The following is a 19,662-nucleotide window of genomic DNA, read 5'->3' on the forward strand; positions in this document are numbered from 1 at the left end:
GTCACACTGGCTCAGAATGGCAGCAACGGCGTGGGATCCGGCAGAATCGAGGCGGACTGAACATTCATGGCTCTGGTTGATTCGATGGTTCACAAAAGGTCGTTTTGATTAATCACCAATATTGGAAGGTCGTGGCAATCACTGCCAGCAATGACACTGTAGGTGATGAATCTGAAACATGTGTAAAACCGGAACGCAGAACCGCAATGATCTGACTCCTGTCAACTCTAACCATTACCATGCCCTCCATATGGCAGCCCAAAGGAAAGTTTAACCGGCAGATGATCTACCGAGAATGATCTGATTCTTACAGACGGTTATCAATGCCTCGATCCGATCAAGGTTGCGGCTCAAAACACGGCTCAAGCACTCCTTTTATCCACAACAATCATCACAAGACCCTCCATAATCCAATTATGGTAACTATTCGGGCCATGCACACGCGGTAATTGAATAGAGTTTTCTTGATTGTAACCATCGCGGTTGCTGTACCCCTCCAAAGGAGCGTGGGGAAGATTTCACAAAGGGAAGTGATGCGAATTCCATAGCGAGAGTTATCACGAGGTGCTTCATGAAGCCGAAGGAGGGGAAGCTTATGACACGACGTAGGCGGAGATGTGTACCTATTCGAGAGTTGGGATTCATGGAGTTGTGGATACTATTGTATGTACGACGCCGTTGGGATGCATTGCGTTCCCAGGGTCAACATCCTCCAGTCAACGGAAGTTCCTCAAGGTGTTGACGAAGTTGAGGAAATTCATAATCATCACGGTGATGGTGGTATGGGATCCACTGGTATAGCCAGTTTCATTGCGGCAATGGCGGAATAGCTCGAGATAGATGTCGGCGAACGGATCAGGAAATGCCTTCTCTCTGTCCATGAGAGGGAACTATCTGCCTTTGAGGGAAGGAACAAGATCAAAGATGTGTATATAAAGAGCTCAAGAACCCAGGTTGACTACTCCTCATCATCAACAGCAACAATTCTATCATAGTATCCAATATCACTTGTCCAGTCTTCTCACCACAAGGTGCAATCTTTCAACCCTATTACTATATCAAACTCAGTACGTTAATCTTCACAAAAAGCCTTACCTCGAATCTCTTCTAACCAAAATCCCAGAACCAAACCATCAATATGCAGCCCCGTCTTGAACGTCTCCAGCCCATGCTCGGCAACCCTCTCTTCGAGAGTATCCTCTGGGGCCACGAATACGACCTCTCCAAACTCAACACCGATCTCCGCCAGAGGATCGAGTCCGGCCAATTCAAGCGCCTCGTCTTTTACGGCATGGGCTGCTCCTCTGTCGTGTCCGACATCGTGAAGGGCTTCTTCCTCAACGAGAAGATTCCCCTCCATGTTCAGGTCATCAACGACTATGATCTTGACTGGTTCGTTGACCGCAATGTCATGAAGGATCCCACTACGCTGTCTATTATTGTCTGCTATAGTGGCTGGTCTGTTGAACCGTGTTTGTTCTTTGAGACTATGCGGGAGATGACGGGCAACAAAAACTTGATTGTTCTTTCTGGCGGTGGCAAGATTCAGCATCTGTGTGAAGAGCACAATACTTCTATTATCTTGTACAAGCTCCGTCATGCGGATCGGGAGTACCCTCTTTACCACGTCCAGCAGTTCTTCTCCATTTTCCTGGATCTCTTCCACAAGCTCAAGCTCACACCTTCTTCCTATCACAAAGAGCTTCAGGACTCGGTCAACTTCTTGAAGACTGAGTTCAACGATGCTACTCTCAAGAAGGCCCAGGCTATTGCTGAGAGGTTGAAGAATAGTCGTATTGCGCTGCTTAGTACCGCTGATTGGTACGTCACGCTTCTTAAGCAGACGACTATGTTCTTCAACGAAATCGCCATGGTTCCTACACACCGTAACCTCCTGCACGAGTTCTCGCACACCGAAGTTGCGGCTTACTCCAACCCCTCTGAGAAGCAAGCCATCATCACCTTCCTCGACTCCAACGCAGATCAATACACCAAGGACAAGGTCAAGACTCTGGAGGGTTTGTTCGGCAGCAAGAGCGTTCCGCAGAACAAGAATATTGAGTTCATCAACATTGATCTCAACCAGGACAACTTCTTCAAGAAGTTCTTCTATGGTCACTTCTTCACTGTTTACGTGGCGTACTACCTGGGTATTCACGCTGATGTGGAGGGACGAGATTTGATCTCGATTGCGGCTAAGAATCCCTGGTGGAGCCAGCGCAACATTGAGCTGCACCCCAAGTGTGTTGATATCCCCTCTGAGCTCAAGGGATAGATGGGTTATGTCCTGATGGAGCTGAGTGCATTGCAGGAAGGGTGGATACGCGATGGTTTTCTCACTTTTCAACAAAGCGGGAACTGTCAAACAGGAATTGTTTAATGTCTTCTGCACAGCTGTTGCACTCTGTCATTCTCTTTAGTAGAATGAAACATATGTAGTCGCTCCTTAACTAGTTTCAATACAGTAATGGCAATCCTTTCACTCTGAGAAATTGACTGTTTTATCGCACTGATGTTTCTTCAGGGTGGCGGGGCAAAGCATGGTCCTTTTTACCCGGTCATCCTTGTAATTTAGCAATTAATGTACCCATCTGGAGTAGAAAAACGGGATCTTTGTGGATCGAATATGTCTAAAATTTAACCTTAGATTCAGCAAACGCTTTTGTATATATATAGTCTCACACTTCGCTATAAACAGTATGGCGGAGTTAGATAGAAAAGGCCAGTTACGCGCTTGACTTGCGTTCCACGCTCTACTTTTTGCAATTATCTACATAATGCGCTTCTGAAATATCGACTTCATATGCAAATACATATCCATCAACCACGCTACAAAAACCAAAATAGTCATAACAGTAGCAACCCAGGATATGGCGCTGGATTCAAGTTCTTCCCCAATATACACCGTAGCAATCGTGAACCCAACATTGGGGAAGACAATCGCCCACCACGGAAGGGCAAAACTCATCTGCTGCCGAGACTTATCCCCGCGGAGTTTTGAAACCAAAATGGGCACGTGCGCAACCGCGGCAATTGCGAAGAGCCAAAAGGTGAACAGCCAGAGGAATATTCCTACCCACAACGCCATGATGTTGAGTGTCTCTGCTGCAGTCGGATGTTTCGCGAAGTAGCCGTGTCCGTCTGGGATTGCTTTTGCGCAGCCGATCAGGGCTATGATGGTATAGCCTGCAGAACCCACGGAGATAAAGAGGCCTGGTCTGAGATTGACGGGGCCGAGGCCGTTGACAAGGAGGTTGCCGACAAAGTGGGGAAGAAAAAGGAGACAAAGAATCCAGCCAAGACCCTCGAAAGCAATGCCAGCAACGATGATTGGTATTCGTTCTGATGGAGGTTGATCCGCTGCGATTACTGACGCGACAGTCCCGGTGAGCATAGCGTTGTAAATCATCAGAAACATCGGAGAGCTCATACTCCCCGGTGCAAAAGGTGCGAGAGAAAACATGACCACAAAAATAACAACGTTATACGTCAGCGTGATACCACCATAAATCCAAAACAAAACCCGAACGGTATCGACAAGCCAGGTCCCAGCGTGAGGAACGCCAAAACTCTGTATCCCCATGATAATCGTCGCCATCGAAAGCCACAGCGAGCCAGTAAAGTACGCCTCAGGCGGTTTCGTCACAGACTTGAGGAAACTAGCTGGTCTCCGAACAAACCGACACACCATAGCTGTGCAGAACAGAATAAACAGAACGAGGTTGAGAATAAAGACCACGACGCCAATGGTGTGTAGCCCGCGAAATGAGTACGGGCTCTTTGATAGCATCAGGGCCACACCGCCTGTGGACTGCGTGCAGGTGAAGTTGCCCCATGTGAAGCGATCGACGAGTGAGACGGCGCGTTCATTTTTAGGTTCAGGATTGGTCGGCTGGGCGGTGGATTTGGGGAGCTCGTCTTGCGGCATGGCGAGGCTGTAATGATTGAAGGTAACCCATGGATTGATGGATGATGACGCTGGAGGTTGGAGATAGATTAGGAGGGGTAGCTTGGCGCGTGTGTTGAAGTGATGTGAAGTTGGTATTTATATCCGTGCCCGACCAACACGCGCGAGTGAAGGATTGTGGGTCCAAGACGCCGAGGCATTTCAGATTTTGGTCTTGTTGCTCAACCAATCGGGTCTTTAGGAATAGTTTCCACAGCGCCACTTGATCTCGCAGCCGTTGAAAGAATCCGGGGTTATATGGAGAATTAAGCTGCAAATAGATGGACTTGGTGTACCGTATCCGTAAGGTAAGGCATAATAAGTCAGTCTTGAAATCCATTAGTTTATCAATAAAATATCTTGAATTCGTATTTATACAGGTGTCAGGTCAATGCGAAAGTCCGCTTTCAGGGTACCAAGTCAATATCACTATGCCCATCTGCAGGTAACAAATACCAACGTGTTGCAGTTAAATGAATTTATAATGAAGTCACTGAACCCAAGCAATCTAAATCTCAGAGTTTAGGGTTGAGCTATAGAAAGTGTATAAAAGGTGTTTGTCGCGTTAGTGCTGGCTCAATCCAGTTATGCGCAAATGCGGAAAACAAAGAGAAGTCTTTCTCAGCCGCACTATCCTGGTCTATCTGACCTATCAACAGCTAGCTATGGACAACCGTGCGCAGTACCTGGTTCAGCTATCCATTGGGTTCAAATACAATCAATGCCCCGCATTGCATGTCAACCAGTTCACCGACTCTGTACTCTTCGGCCTATCCACTTGGTTAAAACAGGCTCAGCTACAGGCTACCATGGCGTCCCCTTCCATCTCCATAGACTCAGATGAAGAGTCCAAGGTCCTGCACACGAACGAGGATCCATCACCTTTCGACTTAAATGGTGACGTAACGAAATGCTTAAAACACGAAGTGGCAGATTGCAACCCGACGAGCTACGAGATAATACAACAGATTTCTTCACCGACTCAGAAAGATTTATTACAGGCTTTGCGGAATTTTCCTTCGTCCTCATCCCGAGATGAGACACGGAGCTCCAGTAGCTTCTCACCAATCGCGCAACCACGAATCTGGAAATTAGCAAAACACCGTCCGCTAAAGAAGGTATCTATCTTCTGCCCAGATTGTGGTCGAGGCTTCATACGGGCAAATGATATGATGGTAAGCTCAGGGAACGTTAATATTACGTCAATAACATCTGTTGAACAATAGGCGATTCATAGAGACATCAAGCCAGGATGGACTGTTGGACACGAAATGAGAAAGAAAAAGAATGCTCAACACCAAAGACGATAAGGATGGATGACTCGGCCAAGGACCCGGATCAAGAGATCCATGCCTCCGCTGTCGATCAGCTTGCACATGATGATTCGGGCGTATACACATCCGATAGCATACCAATTCTGACTCAAAACCGGAAAGGCCTACATCTGTCTCAAGATGCATTTCAATCACTCAAGACAGTGACCAAAACGGAGAATCTTGATATTCCTCATCAATTTCTCAACACACTGCCGTCTTCGAAACCTGGACAATCGTACGCTACTTCAGAAGAACTAGATGATAGGGATTCCTCTCAAACACCCGACAGCGATGAAGGCTCTTTCACTACGAGTACTTACATCGATTATTGGAAGGGCCAGGTTGTTGACAGGATTGTTTTTACTGTGATGCAGTGGTTGCATTTAAACCTAGACGTGTGGCGTAAAAACACCGGTGGTAATTCAACCAACTCATCTGGGATATCAGAAACACTGCTGGGCTCACATCTTCGCACTGGGTCTTCCAGCTCTAACAATCGTGATAACAAAAAGAGAAAAGCAGCGGAGGAAGATGATCAAGACACAGACAACGAGGACGAAGGTGGCAAGGGGAAAGACCCGTGGAGCAGTGGTGTGGCCATAAAAGAGCATGAGGATCCAAAGTACGCTTGTCTATACTTTAAGTACAATCCAGCCAAGTACAAAGACTGGAGGACATGCCCAGGGCCTGGCTGGAATGATGTCCATCGTGTCAAGTGCGTATAACTGGATGACCCCTCTGGAGCATCTGACTCTAATACTTAGGCAGGGAGCATCTCTATCGACGTCACAGACAGCCCCAATATCGTTGTGCACGCTGCTGGCAACCCTTCACGGATGAGCAAGGCATTATGGACCACCAGAGAACCGATGAGCCATGCCGTTTGCGGGAAATGGAGTATGTTGAGGGGTTTGACGCAGTGCAGGAAAGAAGCCTTAGATCACGAAAGAGGGCTAACCAAAAGCTTTCGGAGACGGAGAAGTGGAGGCGAATTTTCAATATTCTGTTTCCGCACGTGCTGGATGATGACATCCCGTCTCCATGTAAGTTGGCCTGGCGCAATAAGAGGCGACCTCAATCCTGATAGCGTTAACCACTTCTAGTTTATGACTACAGCCAAGCGTCACAGAAGGAGGATACCTGCCATCCTGAATCGGGCTATCTGGCGCATTATGAACAGTACATACTGAGGGAAGTGCCGCAGCGTCTTCGACAAGCTTTGGGGAGAGAGCTAGACCGAGACATGAATATTGTGGAGGAGAACCTGAGGCGAAGAGCCGGCGACTGGGTGAAGACTCTATTGGAGCAGGCCTTTCAAGAACTGAGGCAGATCCGGCGCCTGAGAAGCCCAGCTCAACGCCCTGAAGCTGACAACGATATGCCTGCACCAGCCGAAGGACCACAGCTTCCTATTTCTGAGCTGCCTAGCGTTGAAAGTGCTGATCTGCATTTTGAGGGAGAGGGTGAAACGTGGCTAGATACCTTCGACTTCGGCGCTATTGATCCATCCTCCATCTTTGGAGAACTGCAATCCTCGTTTGATAGTGGCGGGTTGATTGAAGATCTATTAAAGTCAGGGGAGGATGGTGCTGGCGAGGCAACAAAACAGTCTGATTCTGGATATGTATCAAATAGTCCTGAATAGCTTTGGACGACTGTGCAGAGAGATAACCATTTGACATGTTTCTCAGGTTCAATCTCTTGTAGCAAACACAGTCAATAGCCAGTGCTTAGATACAAGTTGGTTCTTAAATAATCTCGAGCGGCAGAAATCCTTCATCCTCGTCCCATCAAGGCTCTTCACCTTACTTAATCCCCCTCACCGCGAAGTTACGCCTTATCAGCCTCGAAAATGATCTTAATAACCTCAGGATGTCTGTCCGAGGGACTAGTCTTAGCGTAAAACTGCAAAGCTGTTGCATAGAACTCGGGCTCGTTCATCTTCGCTTCCACCGCATCTTCTCTGATACTGTCCAAAACTGGCATATTATCGCTCGGAGATGGACTGATGATGATACCATTTTCGACATTTCCTTCTATGTGATATCGTGCCCACACAGCATCGCCATATCTTTGCTCTCGAATCGCATCAACATACATAGTAGCCCATGGCTCAACCGCAGGCCATTTCTTTGTCAGGACGTCGTGGATCGAGCGGTCGAGGAAGAGCTGTTCGACAGGTGAACTCTCGTCCGTGAGGCTCATGTTGGACTTGTCTGAAGATGTCAGCAAATTGTTAGTATAGAGAGTGGCATCGAAATCACGCACAAAGACCGTGCTGGATAAGTCGGTTATTGAATAGCTATACGTAAGTTGTGTATCAATTCGTAAAATCTACGGAAGAGATGATAGCGTGTAAGAATGAATGAGGGGCTGAAATGGCTCGTTTGAAGAATGAAAACGTGATTAGGCATCGGGCACGGATTGGCGAACCAGCCGCCTAAGGCAACCTTGGGACGACCAGCACATATGGAACCAACCAACACATAACTCGGAGAAACGGCACCATAGTCCAAAGTGGACTGAAGGAGGAACAAAAAAAAGCTTCACAAAACAAACCAATCAATTACATCCCGACATTGAAGTTTTGTTTCAGGTGCTCCGAGTGCTAATTCAAGTCGTGCTGAGTGAAGCATTTGCTGTTCCCCTTCATGACACAGTTTTCGGGACCAGGAACGTGAACGATATCTCGTCGCATTTTTACACGTATTCCGCGTCATCCTCTTTTTGCGATATGCAAAAATAACACACAGCTTAATTCCTCACATAGAGAAAAAACAAGGAAGATGGAGGGAGATCTAATTCATTATCCCGGGAGTTGTGATCAGCGTGGATGCCCCCAATGGCAGCCCAAAAACCTACAGTAGTCCGAATCAAAGCATAATAACAAGCAAGGAAGTTGATGATATGCCCTTTAGATTATGTTTATTCTCTTGTGATTCCAAGCGTTGAGCCTTGTTAGTATCTCCTTTTTGGCATGTATTTTACTAACACCAGCCCGTCTGAATTCTCATTTACGAGTAGCTTATTTACGAGAATGCGCAGTGCAACATAAAATGCAGGGCTCTCTATCATCCCAAGCATTCAGACTGGCTGGCAAGTGCATAACAAACTCTGTGAAGCTTTCAGGTCCTCAAACGCTTGTCCTGACGGTTCTGGCTGTTGTACGCCACGTGCGTTCCCATTGGTTACATCAGGGGGACATGCCCTCATTTAGGCGTTACGACAGTTCCAATCAAAAGATGTCAATTGCACAAACGATGATATAAGAGCCACACGGGCCTGTTAGGGAAGGTGGCCTAAATCGTATTGTGTGATTACGTGCGCCATGTAAGCATAAGTTGTCAGATACCGTAATTACAGACGTTTAAGTTAACTTCAGACATTTCCATGGCACTCGCTGCTTTACATGAAATGAGCCAGGATTATTCCTTAAGTACTGTCTAAACAGCCCTCGATCCGAAAGCCAATAAATAGTAGTCGTTGGCCAATTCCTTCATTCCATTTCTTTCTCTCCCATCACTTTCAACTGCATCCCCAACAAAACCTATCAATCAGAATGCGAAGCCTACATTATCTTCTATCAAGCTTGTCTGTCGTTGCTGTCACAAGAGCTTTAGCGAACCCTCTTATCATTCCTAGGCATGAGAGCAGTCTCGCTGTAAGACACGCTGCCACTGACGACTTCGACGATATCCTACCAGAACTCGGTATCAGAGCCGCAAAGAAGCCGTTCTATGCTATCGCTCATCGATGTAACGACATGAGCGCTGTTCAACGCGCCGTAAACGACGGTGCCAATGCCATAGAGATGGATATATTCTCAGAAGGCAAAGATGGTTGGTGGGCATCGCACGATGGGCCAAGCAAGAATGGCGATAGAGCGAAAGATATGTTCGATAACATCGCTGCTCATCGCAAGGCTGGCAAGCCCATCACTTTTGTCTGGCTTGATTTGAAGAACCCCGATGCCTGCGATCCTGGTAAACCAGAAGAATGGGGTTGTTCGATAGCGGCCCTTAGGGATCTGGCCAGACAGATCCTAGAGCCTCAAGGTGTTCGCGTCCTGTATGGGTTTTACGGAAACGAGAATGGCAACGCATACCGGCTTCTACAATCCGGCCTCACTGCTAACGAGGCAATGAATGTAGATGGTAGATCAGCTCCTCTACAGCAGTCCTTCAACAACAAGGGACCTTCCAGTATCCAGAAGCGTGTAGCTTCATATGGCTGGAAGGACCTCAAAGAAGGATTTGGCGATTGCACAGAGTCGGGAGATGCACATCTGACCTGTACTCAGCTGCGCCAGGAAGTTGCAAGTGGTAAATTTGGAAAGGTATTCAGTTGGACGGCGGTAGTGGATCAAGTGCAGCTGGTTCAGAAGCTCATGGGCGTGGGTATTGACGGGATTATCTATGGATTGGACGGTGCTCCTTACGGCGGGAGTGCCACTCAAGCTCTTGCGCAGATCCGCAGTGCGCTTGCACAGAATGGAGGATACCGATACGCGGGAGTCAGCGATAATCCATGGTAGTTCTCCTCTACCTAGACTGCTGGTTCCATATGTTGTCACTCGTCTTTGATTTACTTGAGCTCTTTGATCATCGTAGTGCCTTTTATGTATTTTAGTCTTTTTATATGTCGGCTAGTAGAACTGCTTCTTCCTTCCTCTCAAATCTGGTGATGATGGAGGTAGTTTGGGTGCACAAACACCACTCAGCTGGTCCATGGAGAAACAAAAGTTTCTCAAACGTCACAATCGAGCTTCAAGGTCTTCCAGTTCTACTCCAGGTCACGACAGTCGACCAAGAGAGCCATGATGCTCTTGCGAGGAGGATCTAGCTGTATCTGAGACCTGGGATACACCAGAAAGGTTATGGCTCAGTAGCCTATCAGAGGGGTCGTCTCGGATGAAACGTGCCGTTAATCAGCCTTCACGTCCCAGCTCCAAGCCACACCACTGTTAGCGCGGCTGAGCATCCAATTGAACGAGCTACCATTTGTTCCCCCCTGCTGCCTCGGATAAAGCATGCCGTCAGTATGGTTGAGAATCCAATCGATAGGATCGATATTGTCACTCCCAGCCTTATCCGTCCGTTATTGAGTCCCAAACAGGCTCGTTCCAAGCCTCATGGTAGGGCAGATTCAGCAAAGGAGGGAACCTAAGATAGGGGATGTAAAGTCAAAGCCCAATAGAGGTCAAGGCCTACCGGGCTTGGCCTTATATAGAGTCACAACCGCATACCGGATCTGCGCTCTGGCGTGCATTTTCCCAACTACTTTTTCATCTTCTAAACCTGGAAACCTACCTATAATGCTTGCTTTCATGCTCTTCTGTGCGGCCCTGGTCGCCGCGGATCTCCCCGTTCCCAACCTAGGGCCAGAGCTTAGCGAAGACATCGGCTTTAAAGAAACACGATTCAACGAGTGTAATGCATTCATCCAGACCTGCGCTCCGACTATTTCTTCATGCGCCTCCGTGATTTGCAAAGAATGCACCGGCCTTGGACAAAAAGCTCTGAATGCCTGCTGCGCGACAGAGAGCGAGCCCGCATCCTGTCTTGGGTCTGCCCTGCGTGCACCTAACCAAGCTGATGCCTCCGTAACTTCATCAGAGTCTGGTGCTACGGCGTCATCTCAAGGAATCAGTAGTGCGACCCAGACCCAGGCATCTGTGTCGACCAAGACGTCTTCCGGGCAAACAGCCGAGTCGTCTAAGAACGTGGGGCAGGTACTTTCACAGGTGAGTTGTACCTTATGGCCGAGGTTGTGTAAAGAGCAAGGTAGGCTAAGATATAGAACAGGCGGATTCAAGTCTCATTGGGTTCATGATGGCGTGGGTGTTGTATATCTTCTAACAGGGACAAGTCTTGTGTGTATTCTAGGCCATGAAGTTAATGCTGATTGTGAGCCCATATCTAGTCAGTCATGTCTATAATGAGCTACAGCAATATTAATGAATGATGCTTCGAAATCTACTATTATCTGAAGTTGGGTCTTTCCACTAAGTGAAATAGAAAGACGAGCAATCTCATTACATACTATTTAACGACTCCTGTTAAGTGATAATCACTTAGTGGATATTTTATCTGCAACATTACTGCAGTCCATCGCCTTTCGTGTTTGTGAATTATATGATAGCATATCCTAAGCGCAAAATTGCTAAATATTCTTATGCTGATTTATGCAAGGTTTGCAAAAAGGGCACTCATACCCGCATGTTACTTGCTTCTGTGCCACTCCAAAGCCACAGGGCTACCAGGGGCGGGCCAATAATTAACCCGTTGCTTCGAATGAGCTCCCTGAAAGGGGAAAGTGCCAAGTCTGAACAGAGGGCCCCCTCCGCGGAGATGCCTTATTCTCAGGGCCATTGCGGTAGGTCTTACAAAGACTTCAGAAGGATTGCAGGACAGTCACCAAGTAAAAGGACACCAATAAACACCTGGAGGCAAAATACTCGTTGCCTTCACTATTAACTAGAATCCGTAGTAAGCTATTCATAGTAGCATGATGTAGTTGCACTATCACACCATCGATACTCATATTCTTGTAGTTGATGGCCTTCCAAAGATGGTAGATCCCTTAAAGGAGTTGCGGGGTGACCGAGAAACCCGAAATAGCTATGTCTATGATCCTTGTCGAGAAGGCATAAGCATCTTCAAGCGACGCGGAAACTGGAAATTGAATAAAGTCCGGCCGTTTCTCGGAGACAAAAACTCATGCAAGCGTCTGGGTAAGCGAGAACTTCTTGTCTGGCATTGGCTAGTTTCGAGGTGTCCGAGAGCCGGGAATCCTTCTAAACTAACCACATACGTAGGATCAAAAATGAGTAAACCATGGGCCAGAAGTTAAGGTTACGTCTGCCTGGCTAGCCTGCTAAGGCCTTGGAAATGTCCCGGAAATATTGCAGAGCTAGAGCGCTCACCCCTTCAACAGTCGCTAGAGATTGACGATTAAACGTAAACGTTAATTAAGAGAAAGCCAATATTGAAAGGTTGAAGGTCAATGGTAGCTCTAAGAACAATGGTAGCATGAAAAGCTGCTGTGCGTACTGAGAGAAGACTGGAGTCAGTGCTGTCTTCGCTTCGCCAAAACAAATTATTGGCCGTCAGTATCAGGGGCGCTCCTGTATCAGTATAGACACGGCAGGCAGAAAACTTGCCATGTGACAAGTCCAATCCTTCCATCTTGAGCGAATGAGATATGGCGGGTAGGGGCCCGAGACACACACCAGCTCTTCACGTCAGACGCTTTCTGACCCCCCTTAGACACAATTAATCCCTCCTTAGCTGAGCTGAACTTCCATTCACTCATTCCCTTTTTGGGCTTACACATCTTCCCGTCTCCTCAGATCATCCGACCGTCCAGTCCTGGTTAGGCAGTCACCATGTATTGAAGGCTACGGGCAGCTATGTTGAGTCAGTTCCTCTGCCATCAAGCCTCATCTTCCCCCGCCCTCACGTCCCGATATTCCAAGGGCACCGAACACTGTTTTCTCGACCGAGACGAGCGACCTAGACATCCAGCGCCGCTTTGTTGCCATTCAACCCTTTCGACGGCGCATCTTCAGCTTCCCCTGAGCGTCGAATCGAATTTTCTTGACACGAAACGGCGACCGAAATGAAATCTCTTCTCGCCGTATCCAGTAGCTAGCCTCGAAAATCCATGCAATAGCAGCCTCTACTTATCATATGACTAGACATGGAAGATTGATCGAGCTCTGCAGACAATGAAGAAGAAAGAGGGAGGTTGATGAGGGTTCAAATTGTTGATAGTAAGCGACTCCCCGACCTTTTAAGCTATGCTCAATAGACCTCCGAGCAAGCTAACTGCCATCTGTCCAATGTCGACATATCTCAAACTCTCCCGATCCATCAGACTTCCTCTCAGTTTCGCGGCATCTGCAGTGCGTCGTAAGGCCACCGACCTGCAGATAACTTTGCTGAGCCAGCCATCCTTCGCGACATTCGATCGCAACCGACAAAATTACTGCCGTTGAGTCTAGGGATTGCAAAAAAAAAGCCGGGGTAGGCTCGCAGCCTTCTTCAGCTCTTGGGCAGAGTAGAGTCCAAGCTACACTCCAGAGCATAGCTTCCCATACCGTTGCCCATGGGGGAGAGGGGCTTGCGCGGTAACTCTCTCCACTTCTAGCTTGTGCCGTCCCCGATCGAGATCAATATGGAAAGTTGAGCAATGGCAGCGGCAGCGGCAGTCAGGAGTCAGGTATGCTGTTCGGGCCATTTGATGTACCAGTGTAACCTCTGAATCGCCACGGCTGACATCCGTACTATTAGGAATTCGAACTTGCCCGCTAGCATATGTCGATTATTACACTGCCATTGACTGCAGACGGTAAGTCCAAGAATCGAATGGAACTTGGGAGTCGAACCTTCAGCTGCTTGTCGTATTCTCGTCGTAGTACAGAAGATTTGTTTCGGCAGGTTGAGTCTTCTGTTGGACCTTGCAGTCGCAGGGAATGCAGATCCTCGAAATGCTACACAGGGTAATCTCCCATCAAGAATTCCCAATGCCAATTCAGGTCATACTGAGTAAAGCATTTACTACACCGCTTGATGACAGCTTTGACGATCAGGAACGTGAAAGATATCACATCACATTTGCATACCTATTCCACGTTATTCTTGTTTTATGATATACCAAAACAGCACACACCTCAGTTGCTGCTCTAGCTAGAGGTAAGAAAGGAATGATGGAGGAAGTTCTGGTTCATTACGTTAACCAGCATTGACACCCTCAGCAGCCGCACTACACCTAATAGCAGTCAACATCAAAGCATTATGATTCATCATAAACAGGTAAACAAGCTGATGGTATGCCTTTTAGATCATGTTTACTTTTTATAATTCTAAGAGTTGTATATTACTAACAGTCAATGTTTAGCAGGTCTTCTAAACACAAAGCTTCCTCGCCCTCGTCCTACCTATAAAGATAGAACATCCCCATCTTCTTTTCGATAATTAATGTAGTGCAAGCAAGCCCGACAAAGAACAACATCACCCGACCTCGATCGATATCTTACAGACACACCTTCTCCTACGAGAACACCTGATCGCACCATGCTTCTCCCTCCGCCAAACGTAGTGCGGGAACTCCAACCCATAATGCAAGGCCAGAAGATACGACGGAGCTACCAGCCCCTACAAGCACCTCGTATGTCTGAGCTTTCAACCAATATGGCTCGTCACAGCGTCAACATACAGTCCTCGATCTTGAGAGACGATGGCTTGGTCCCTGATCGTTCGCTCGTTGTGAGGACCGAGATCTCAAGGTGTTCATTGTCCACTTTGGTGAAGTGCCTCACAGACTGTGAACCAAGCACAAACAGAGATCAGTTCGTCTCGGCATTCTTTGCGACGTCAGAACTCTTCTGTGCTCCAGAGGAGATACTGTCTGCTCTCATCAGGCGTTTCAATGCCGCTGACTATGCCAAGGCATCCAAGCAAGGATATATCCAGCTTAGAGTATGCCGTGCACTTAGAGTGTGGCTGGAATCGAATTGGAACCCTGCCACAGATCAACGTATCCTTGCATCCCTTGAGGACTTTGTCACACAGCGAATACACATCGCACTACCCATGTACTCCGCCTTCTTGCTGCACCTTATCAAGGACCTCCCCACTCTGGAAACGGACAAAACTGACAACGATGCTTTGGCCACCGATGAGAAGAACAACCCATGTCAGCATGCAAATCTGGTCACTCTAAAGGCGGCAAACAACTTCTTCAACGACCGAAACGACCAGCCTCCCATCCTTGACATGTGTCATAAGCATCTAGCATGCCAGATTACCGTCAAGCAGATGAGAATATTCTGCTCTATTCAGAGGAAGGAGCTTCTCGCCGAAAGGTGGATGCTAGACAAGTCAAGTGCTCCTAACGTAGCATCTATGATGCAGCTCAGCGATGGGATCTCCAATTGGGTCAAGCACAGTATCCTGACTGACCTCGACCCTAAGAATCGCGGCGCTATAATAGGGAAATGGATTCTTGTTGCGCAGCATCTCTTCCAGTTAAACAACTTTGAGGGACTTGTTGCTGTTACTTCTGGCTTAGATGATCATACTGTGTCTAGGCTCAGGGCCTCATGGAATGCAGTATCACTGCCGGTCAAGGAATCACTCCGCTGTCTGCGGATGATCGTTGATCCTTCGGGTAATCGCAAGAAACTCCAAGCCTTGACCGTCGCCTGCTCGGGTCCATGTCTCCCCGTTCTCCGCTCATATCTTGGAGAGCTCTTCTTCACTAACGGGCAGTATAAAGACGGGTCACCTGAACAAGGAAAGGGGTCCGTGGGTTCGGAAAGGATTATCAACTGGGACAAGTATGCGCGCATTGCATCAATCGTTAAGGTTCTGACAAGCAATCAACGTCCTTATGATATCACACCAGATGACGATTTGCAGAGGTGGATCCAGAAAGGCACCTCTGAGCTGTGGTGTAAAGATCAGTTCTGCATCGAGGAGGCATGCTACCAAAGGAGTAGCTTTCTGGAATCCGGGGTGCCACTCCGGAAGAGCCAAACATTTTTGCGTGCTATTTTCAAGAAGAAGGATTAATAAGATAGGACTTTCTTTCTTTTCCTTAATAACTTCTCTTCCTTGTTTCCTTTTTGCGTTTCTTTTAATAGTATTATCTTTGGAAATTATTAGTTGATATATGGCCACTTGCTTCTACAATATGTTTTCATTACATGCTGCCCTAAAGACCTTGGATAACAAGGCTGATAGAAACATTTGATCCAGTAGCTGCAGCCTGAGAACCTGTACTAAAGAGGGTAATAATTGCCCAGTAACTGGAATCCCATAAATTGTGTCCAAACACCCTCAGTGGCATAGCAAACGGGATCATATCACCGTTGAAGTCTTCCATGCAATTTATTATTGGTGCACTGCACTTCAGAGATCCTCTATCTGTCTGTCCCTGATCGTAGGTGATGGGTACCTCATTTGTCCGGGGCGTTACATTGCAAACATGAACCGAAGTTGACTGTCCGCCGCCACCGTCGACAATGAGGCTCCCCCGTGCCTGATTCGATCGAAAATACACCTGCGCCTACATCCAAAGGGTTGTTCCCGTCCAGTGTTATCGAGCCGTCCTGTGGTGGGGTAATGGCTGGTGTGTCGCTTGCACCGCAGAAGTGTTATTTGCAGTTGAGACTAGTGGCTGAGAGCTTATTCCGGCAGAGAGAACCTAGGCGCTTGCACCGCCGCCATGACCGATTGCTTTGAATGCTCCAAGGACTGGAGATGGAGTCGAAGTAGGAGCAATGGTGGGTGATGCCGCTGCATCTGACGTGACGGAAGATGTGATGAAAACGGTGGCTGCATCAATCCAAATAGATATTGATTGCTGAAGAGAGCTAGAGTCGGATGAAAAAGTCGCAGTCAACGTGGAAGTCTCAGAAGGTTGTAATGAAGTTAACGAGTCAGCAGCAGTCTTAGAACCTTCTTGTGAAGTTGGCGAGCCGACGGTCGCTATTTCGCTGATGTTCACAAGGCAATGTCGTAGCACAACTTACTGGAAGCACTTGGCTTGCATGGACCTGCTGTTGCGCCCAGCGCACAGGCCAGTGGGACCACAACGTTGTAGGGCATTGAAGAGAATGGACTGGGTAACGAATGGCAGAATCTATCGGGCAGCGAGGAATAAATAGGGCTAAAACCAAGGTAACGAGGGACAAGAATGGAGTGGAGAGAAGAAGAAGGGAGGCTGAGGATGGCTGACGTTCTCTATTTGATTCATGTCAGAATAGGAGGGTCAATGCCATGTTATTTGGTGGTGGAGCTCTAACGATAAATAGGTAGCGAATATTAAAGTACGTTACTGAGGACTCTCTTGATCAGACTCTACTTAGTTGTGTCCTGAGTGGACAAGCGCAGTCGCCAATCTGACTAAAATTGTGCCTCAACCAAATCAACCTAGAGATAACTAGAAGAAATGGCTCCAAAGATGAAAGTGACCTAAATCAAGAAGGAAGAAATATACTTAACTCAGCAGTCTAAATTACGGTCTGTGGAGCTCTAGGCCAGAAGACAGCGGTTATTTACCAACTCTGTGTAAGAAAGCTTGGATATGTCTAAGCAGTTACTACTCGCGCTCCTTCAAATACCCCTTCAGAGTATCATCCAATGTCCTGCTTTCTCTCAATGGAACTGTATTTCCCTTCTTCGTCAACCCAATCTTATTGTGCCAAACAACCCTCATACCAGCATTCGTCGCACCCTCGACATCACCTGCACTTCCAGCAACGAAAAGAATATCCTCAGCATTAACCCCTAGCTTAGGTAGGATAGCGTGATATGCTTCCTTAACAGGTTTGTAAAACCCGCTTTCCTCAGCTGTGACAGCAGCGTCAAAACTAAACGGCGTTTCATACCCAGCACTAGCCTGTTCCTCAACACCGTGAATAGCGATATATCCCGAGTGCTTGGAACAATTGGTAATAACGCCAAGTTTATAGCCCTGTGCTTTCAAAGCTTGGAGAACAGAGGGGACTTCATCCCACGCTTTGATGCTGAACCAGTTCTTGAGGAGCGCTTCAGGCGCTGATGGCGGGAGACCGACTTCTGCGGCGGCTTGTCTGACGAGGTCTTCATACGGCTTGTAGGAGCCAGCGCCAAAGGTTATTTCGAGATAGCGCTGACGCCAGCGGCCGCCGTCTTGGTGAGTTTTCGATGGGGTTGATGCGTCCCATAGATCCCATGAGTTTAAGAGGCCGGTGAGGAGATCGAAGACTATGGCTTTGGGTTGCCAATTTTCATCGGTTGGGGCGCTCATCATTGTCGATTTAGTATGGTAATGTGTTGTAACAGGATATGTGGAGGATGTCTATTGAGTGAAGAGATTTTTATTGCACGGCGAAGGATTAAGACCCCCGCTTTTATAAGGGCGTACTTGACATATCGTGGATTGTGGTGAAAATCAGCCAAATCTCTCCGGTTTAACATATACGTCGGTCACTTGATATCATTTGCCGAAGCTCGGCACAAGAAGCCGAATCATCATCATCATCCATCAGAAGATATATATATCTCGAACGCGCCAACCTATCAATCAACCCTTATGTTTGGGCATATACTTCGCGCTCCTTTTCCGCCCATATTCGTTCTCCATGGTCTCTAGAGCAGCAAGCTTCTCAATTTCCTCTTGTTCCTCCTCACTCGTCTCAGAAGCCATCTCCTTCTTTGGCTCCCTCAACTTAAGAGGGTCCTTAGGCTTTGGAGCAACCTCCTTATTTTTTGCAGTCTCTTCTACATCGCTATTCTCCTCCCCATAGCTGACACTGCGAAGCGACTTTGCAGTCTTGGTGACATTCAGATCACAGTTCAGATAGCCGGCCCCTTCTCTGCTCCGATTCCAGGCCTCAAATCCCAAAATGTACAGAAAATTGTCCACAATGCGGTCTTCCCACTGGACCGCATCGAAACCAGCTTCAGAAGAGAATATTTGAGCCGCAACCAACGCCTTGACGCATTGAGATATCTCTTTCTGGATTGCCTCGGCCGTCTTTGGTATCTTGCCATCGTAGGCCTCGATATATGGTTGGAAGCGCGAAATGTAGCTGTTGAATGCTACGGGAACCCAGTACTTGTAACCATCACCCGAGACGAAGTCCTCGGGGAAGGATTCTATGGCTCCGAGAAACCACATAACGGAAAGGATAGCATCAATGGCATCCTGCCAGTCTCTGTTCAGGTGTCTCCACCGCGAAGGATCTATCTCACGCTCTTTCGGTGGATGCGTCTGTGGCAGGTTTGCCAAGCGTAGCAGTGCATCCACTTCTCCACATGCGATGAGCCCTTTGATGCCCGTGATCCGCTCCGTGTCGCTGAATACGTAAGAGTTTGTTGATGTCCACCGCGTAATCTGCATCGCAACTGGTCGTAGTTGATCTTTCCCTCTAACAGCTCGACTGAGAGGTATTGTATGAATCGCATCGAGAACTTTGTCCGAGAAGAGCTTTGAGTCTGAGACCATGTCTCTCGGTTGACAGGTCTGAGCTTCGCCTGCAGCTATCACTTTGGCAGCCATCGTTTTGGCGAAACGGCGGACTTGGGGGATCCATTCTTCTCGGGATTTGCGTGGCACGAGAATAAGTGGCTCACGATTGCCATGTTCTGCTGCGAAGGATCGATAAGACCTCTTGTACCACTGGTCTTGCCGTTGAGAGTGGGTTGCCACGACTTGGAAATGCTGCGATAAAAGAGCCTTGAGCTCGTCAGTGACACCTTCGAATTCCTGCATGGCCAATATTTGACAGTTTCCTTTTCCTTGGACTTGTTGTGCAAGGTCTATTCTGCTTACGGGCGATTCCACTCTATTTAATAGTGTGTTGGTCATGTTTGCTCAGCCACGCCGCTTGACTCATCTGACTGGAAG

The 19,662-nt window shown here is 47.7% G+C and overlaps 8 protein-coding genes across 8 annotated transcripts; 4 read left to right on the forward strand and 4 right to left on the reverse strand.

Moving 5' to 3' along the window:
• Window positions 1-1,138: 1,138 nt before the first annotated feature.
• FTJAE_12797 (bifunctional phosphoglucose phosphomannose isomerase) lies at window positions 1,139-2,275 on the forward strand (the record flags this gene model as incomplete). Its single annotated transcript, XM_037345878.1, has 1 exon — window positions 1,139-2,275. One exon carries the CDS (start codon window positions 1,139-1,141, stop codon window positions 2,273-2,275), a length of 1,137 nt encoding a protein of 378 aa, XP_037200153.1.
• Window positions 2,276-2,770: 495 nt separating this feature from the next.
• FTJAE_12798 (C4-dicarboxylate transport mae1) lies at window positions 2,771-3,928 on the reverse strand (the record flags this gene model as incomplete). Its single annotated transcript, XM_037345879.1, has 1 exon — window positions 2,771-3,928. One exon carries the CDS (start codon window positions 3,926-3,928, stop codon window positions 2,771-2,773), a length of 1,158 nt encoding a protein of 385 aa, XP_037200154.1.
• A 1,330-nt stretch (window positions 3,929-5,258) lies between these two features.
• On the forward strand, window positions 5,259-6,907 carry FTJAE_12799 (Nicotinate-nucleotide diphosphorylase; the record flags this gene model as incomplete). The annotated part of the gene is made up of 3 exons (XM_037345880.1): window positions 5,259-5,977; window positions 6,031-6,305; window positions 6,366-6,907. The coding sequence occupies 3 exons, from the start codon at window positions 5,259-5,261 to the stop codon at window positions 6,905-6,907; spliced, it is 1,536 nt and encodes a 511-aa protein (XP_037200155.1).
• Window positions 6,908-7,092: 185 nt separating this feature from the next.
• On the reverse strand, window positions 7,093-7,467 carry FTJAE_12800 (uncharacterized protein; the record flags this gene model as incomplete). Its single annotated transcript, XM_037345883.1, has 1 exon — window positions 7,093-7,467. One exon carries the CDS (start codon window positions 7,465-7,467, stop codon window positions 7,093-7,095), a length of 375 nt encoding a protein of 124 aa, XP_037200156.1.
• A 1,354-nt stretch (window positions 7,468-8,821) lies between these two features.
• FTJAE_12801 (phospholipase D) lies at window positions 8,822-9,796 on the forward strand (the record flags this gene model as incomplete). Its single annotated transcript, XM_037345884.1, has 1 exon — window positions 8,822-9,796. One exon carries the CDS (start codon window positions 8,822-8,824, stop codon window positions 9,794-9,796), a length of 975 nt encoding a protein of 324 aa, XP_037200157.1.
• A 4,543-nt stretch (window positions 9,797-14,339) lies between these two features.
• FTJAE_12802 (Ras guanine-nucleotide exchange Cdc25p) lies at window positions 14,340-15,839 on the forward strand (the record flags this gene model as incomplete). The annotated part of the gene is made up of 1 exon (XM_037345885.1): window positions 14,340-15,839. One exon carries the CDS (start codon window positions 14,340-14,342, stop codon window positions 15,837-15,839), a length of 1,500 nt encoding a protein of 499 aa, XP_037200158.1.
• Window positions 15,840-17,370: 1,531 nt separating this feature from the next.
• Window positions 17,371-18,063, reverse strand: FTJAE_12803 (haloacid dehalogenase; the record flags this gene model as incomplete). Its single annotated transcript, XM_037345886.1, has 1 exon — window positions 17,371-18,063. The coding sequence occupies one exon, from the start codon at window positions 18,061-18,063 to the stop codon at window positions 17,371-17,373; it is 693 nt and encodes a 230-aa protein (XP_037200159.1).
• A 273-nt stretch (window positions 18,064-18,336) lies between these two features.
• FTJAE_12804 (uncharacterized protein) lies at window positions 18,337-19,527 on the reverse strand (the record flags this gene model as incomplete). The annotated part of the gene is made up of 1 exon (XM_037345887.1): window positions 18,337-19,527. The coding sequence occupies one exon, from the start codon at window positions 19,525-19,527 to the stop codon at window positions 18,337-18,339; it is 1,191 nt and encodes a 396-aa protein (XP_037200160.1).
• Window positions 19,528-19,662: the final 135 nt, after the last annotated feature.

The sequence above is a fragment of the Fusarium tjaetaba genome, assembly GCF_013396195.1.
Source record: "Fusarium tjaetaba strain NRRL 66243 chromosome Unknown NRRL66243_c0000360, whole genome shotgun sequence".
NCBI lineage: Eukaryota > Fungi > Ascomycota > Sordariomycetes > Hypocreales > Nectriaceae > Fusarium > Fusarium tjaetaba.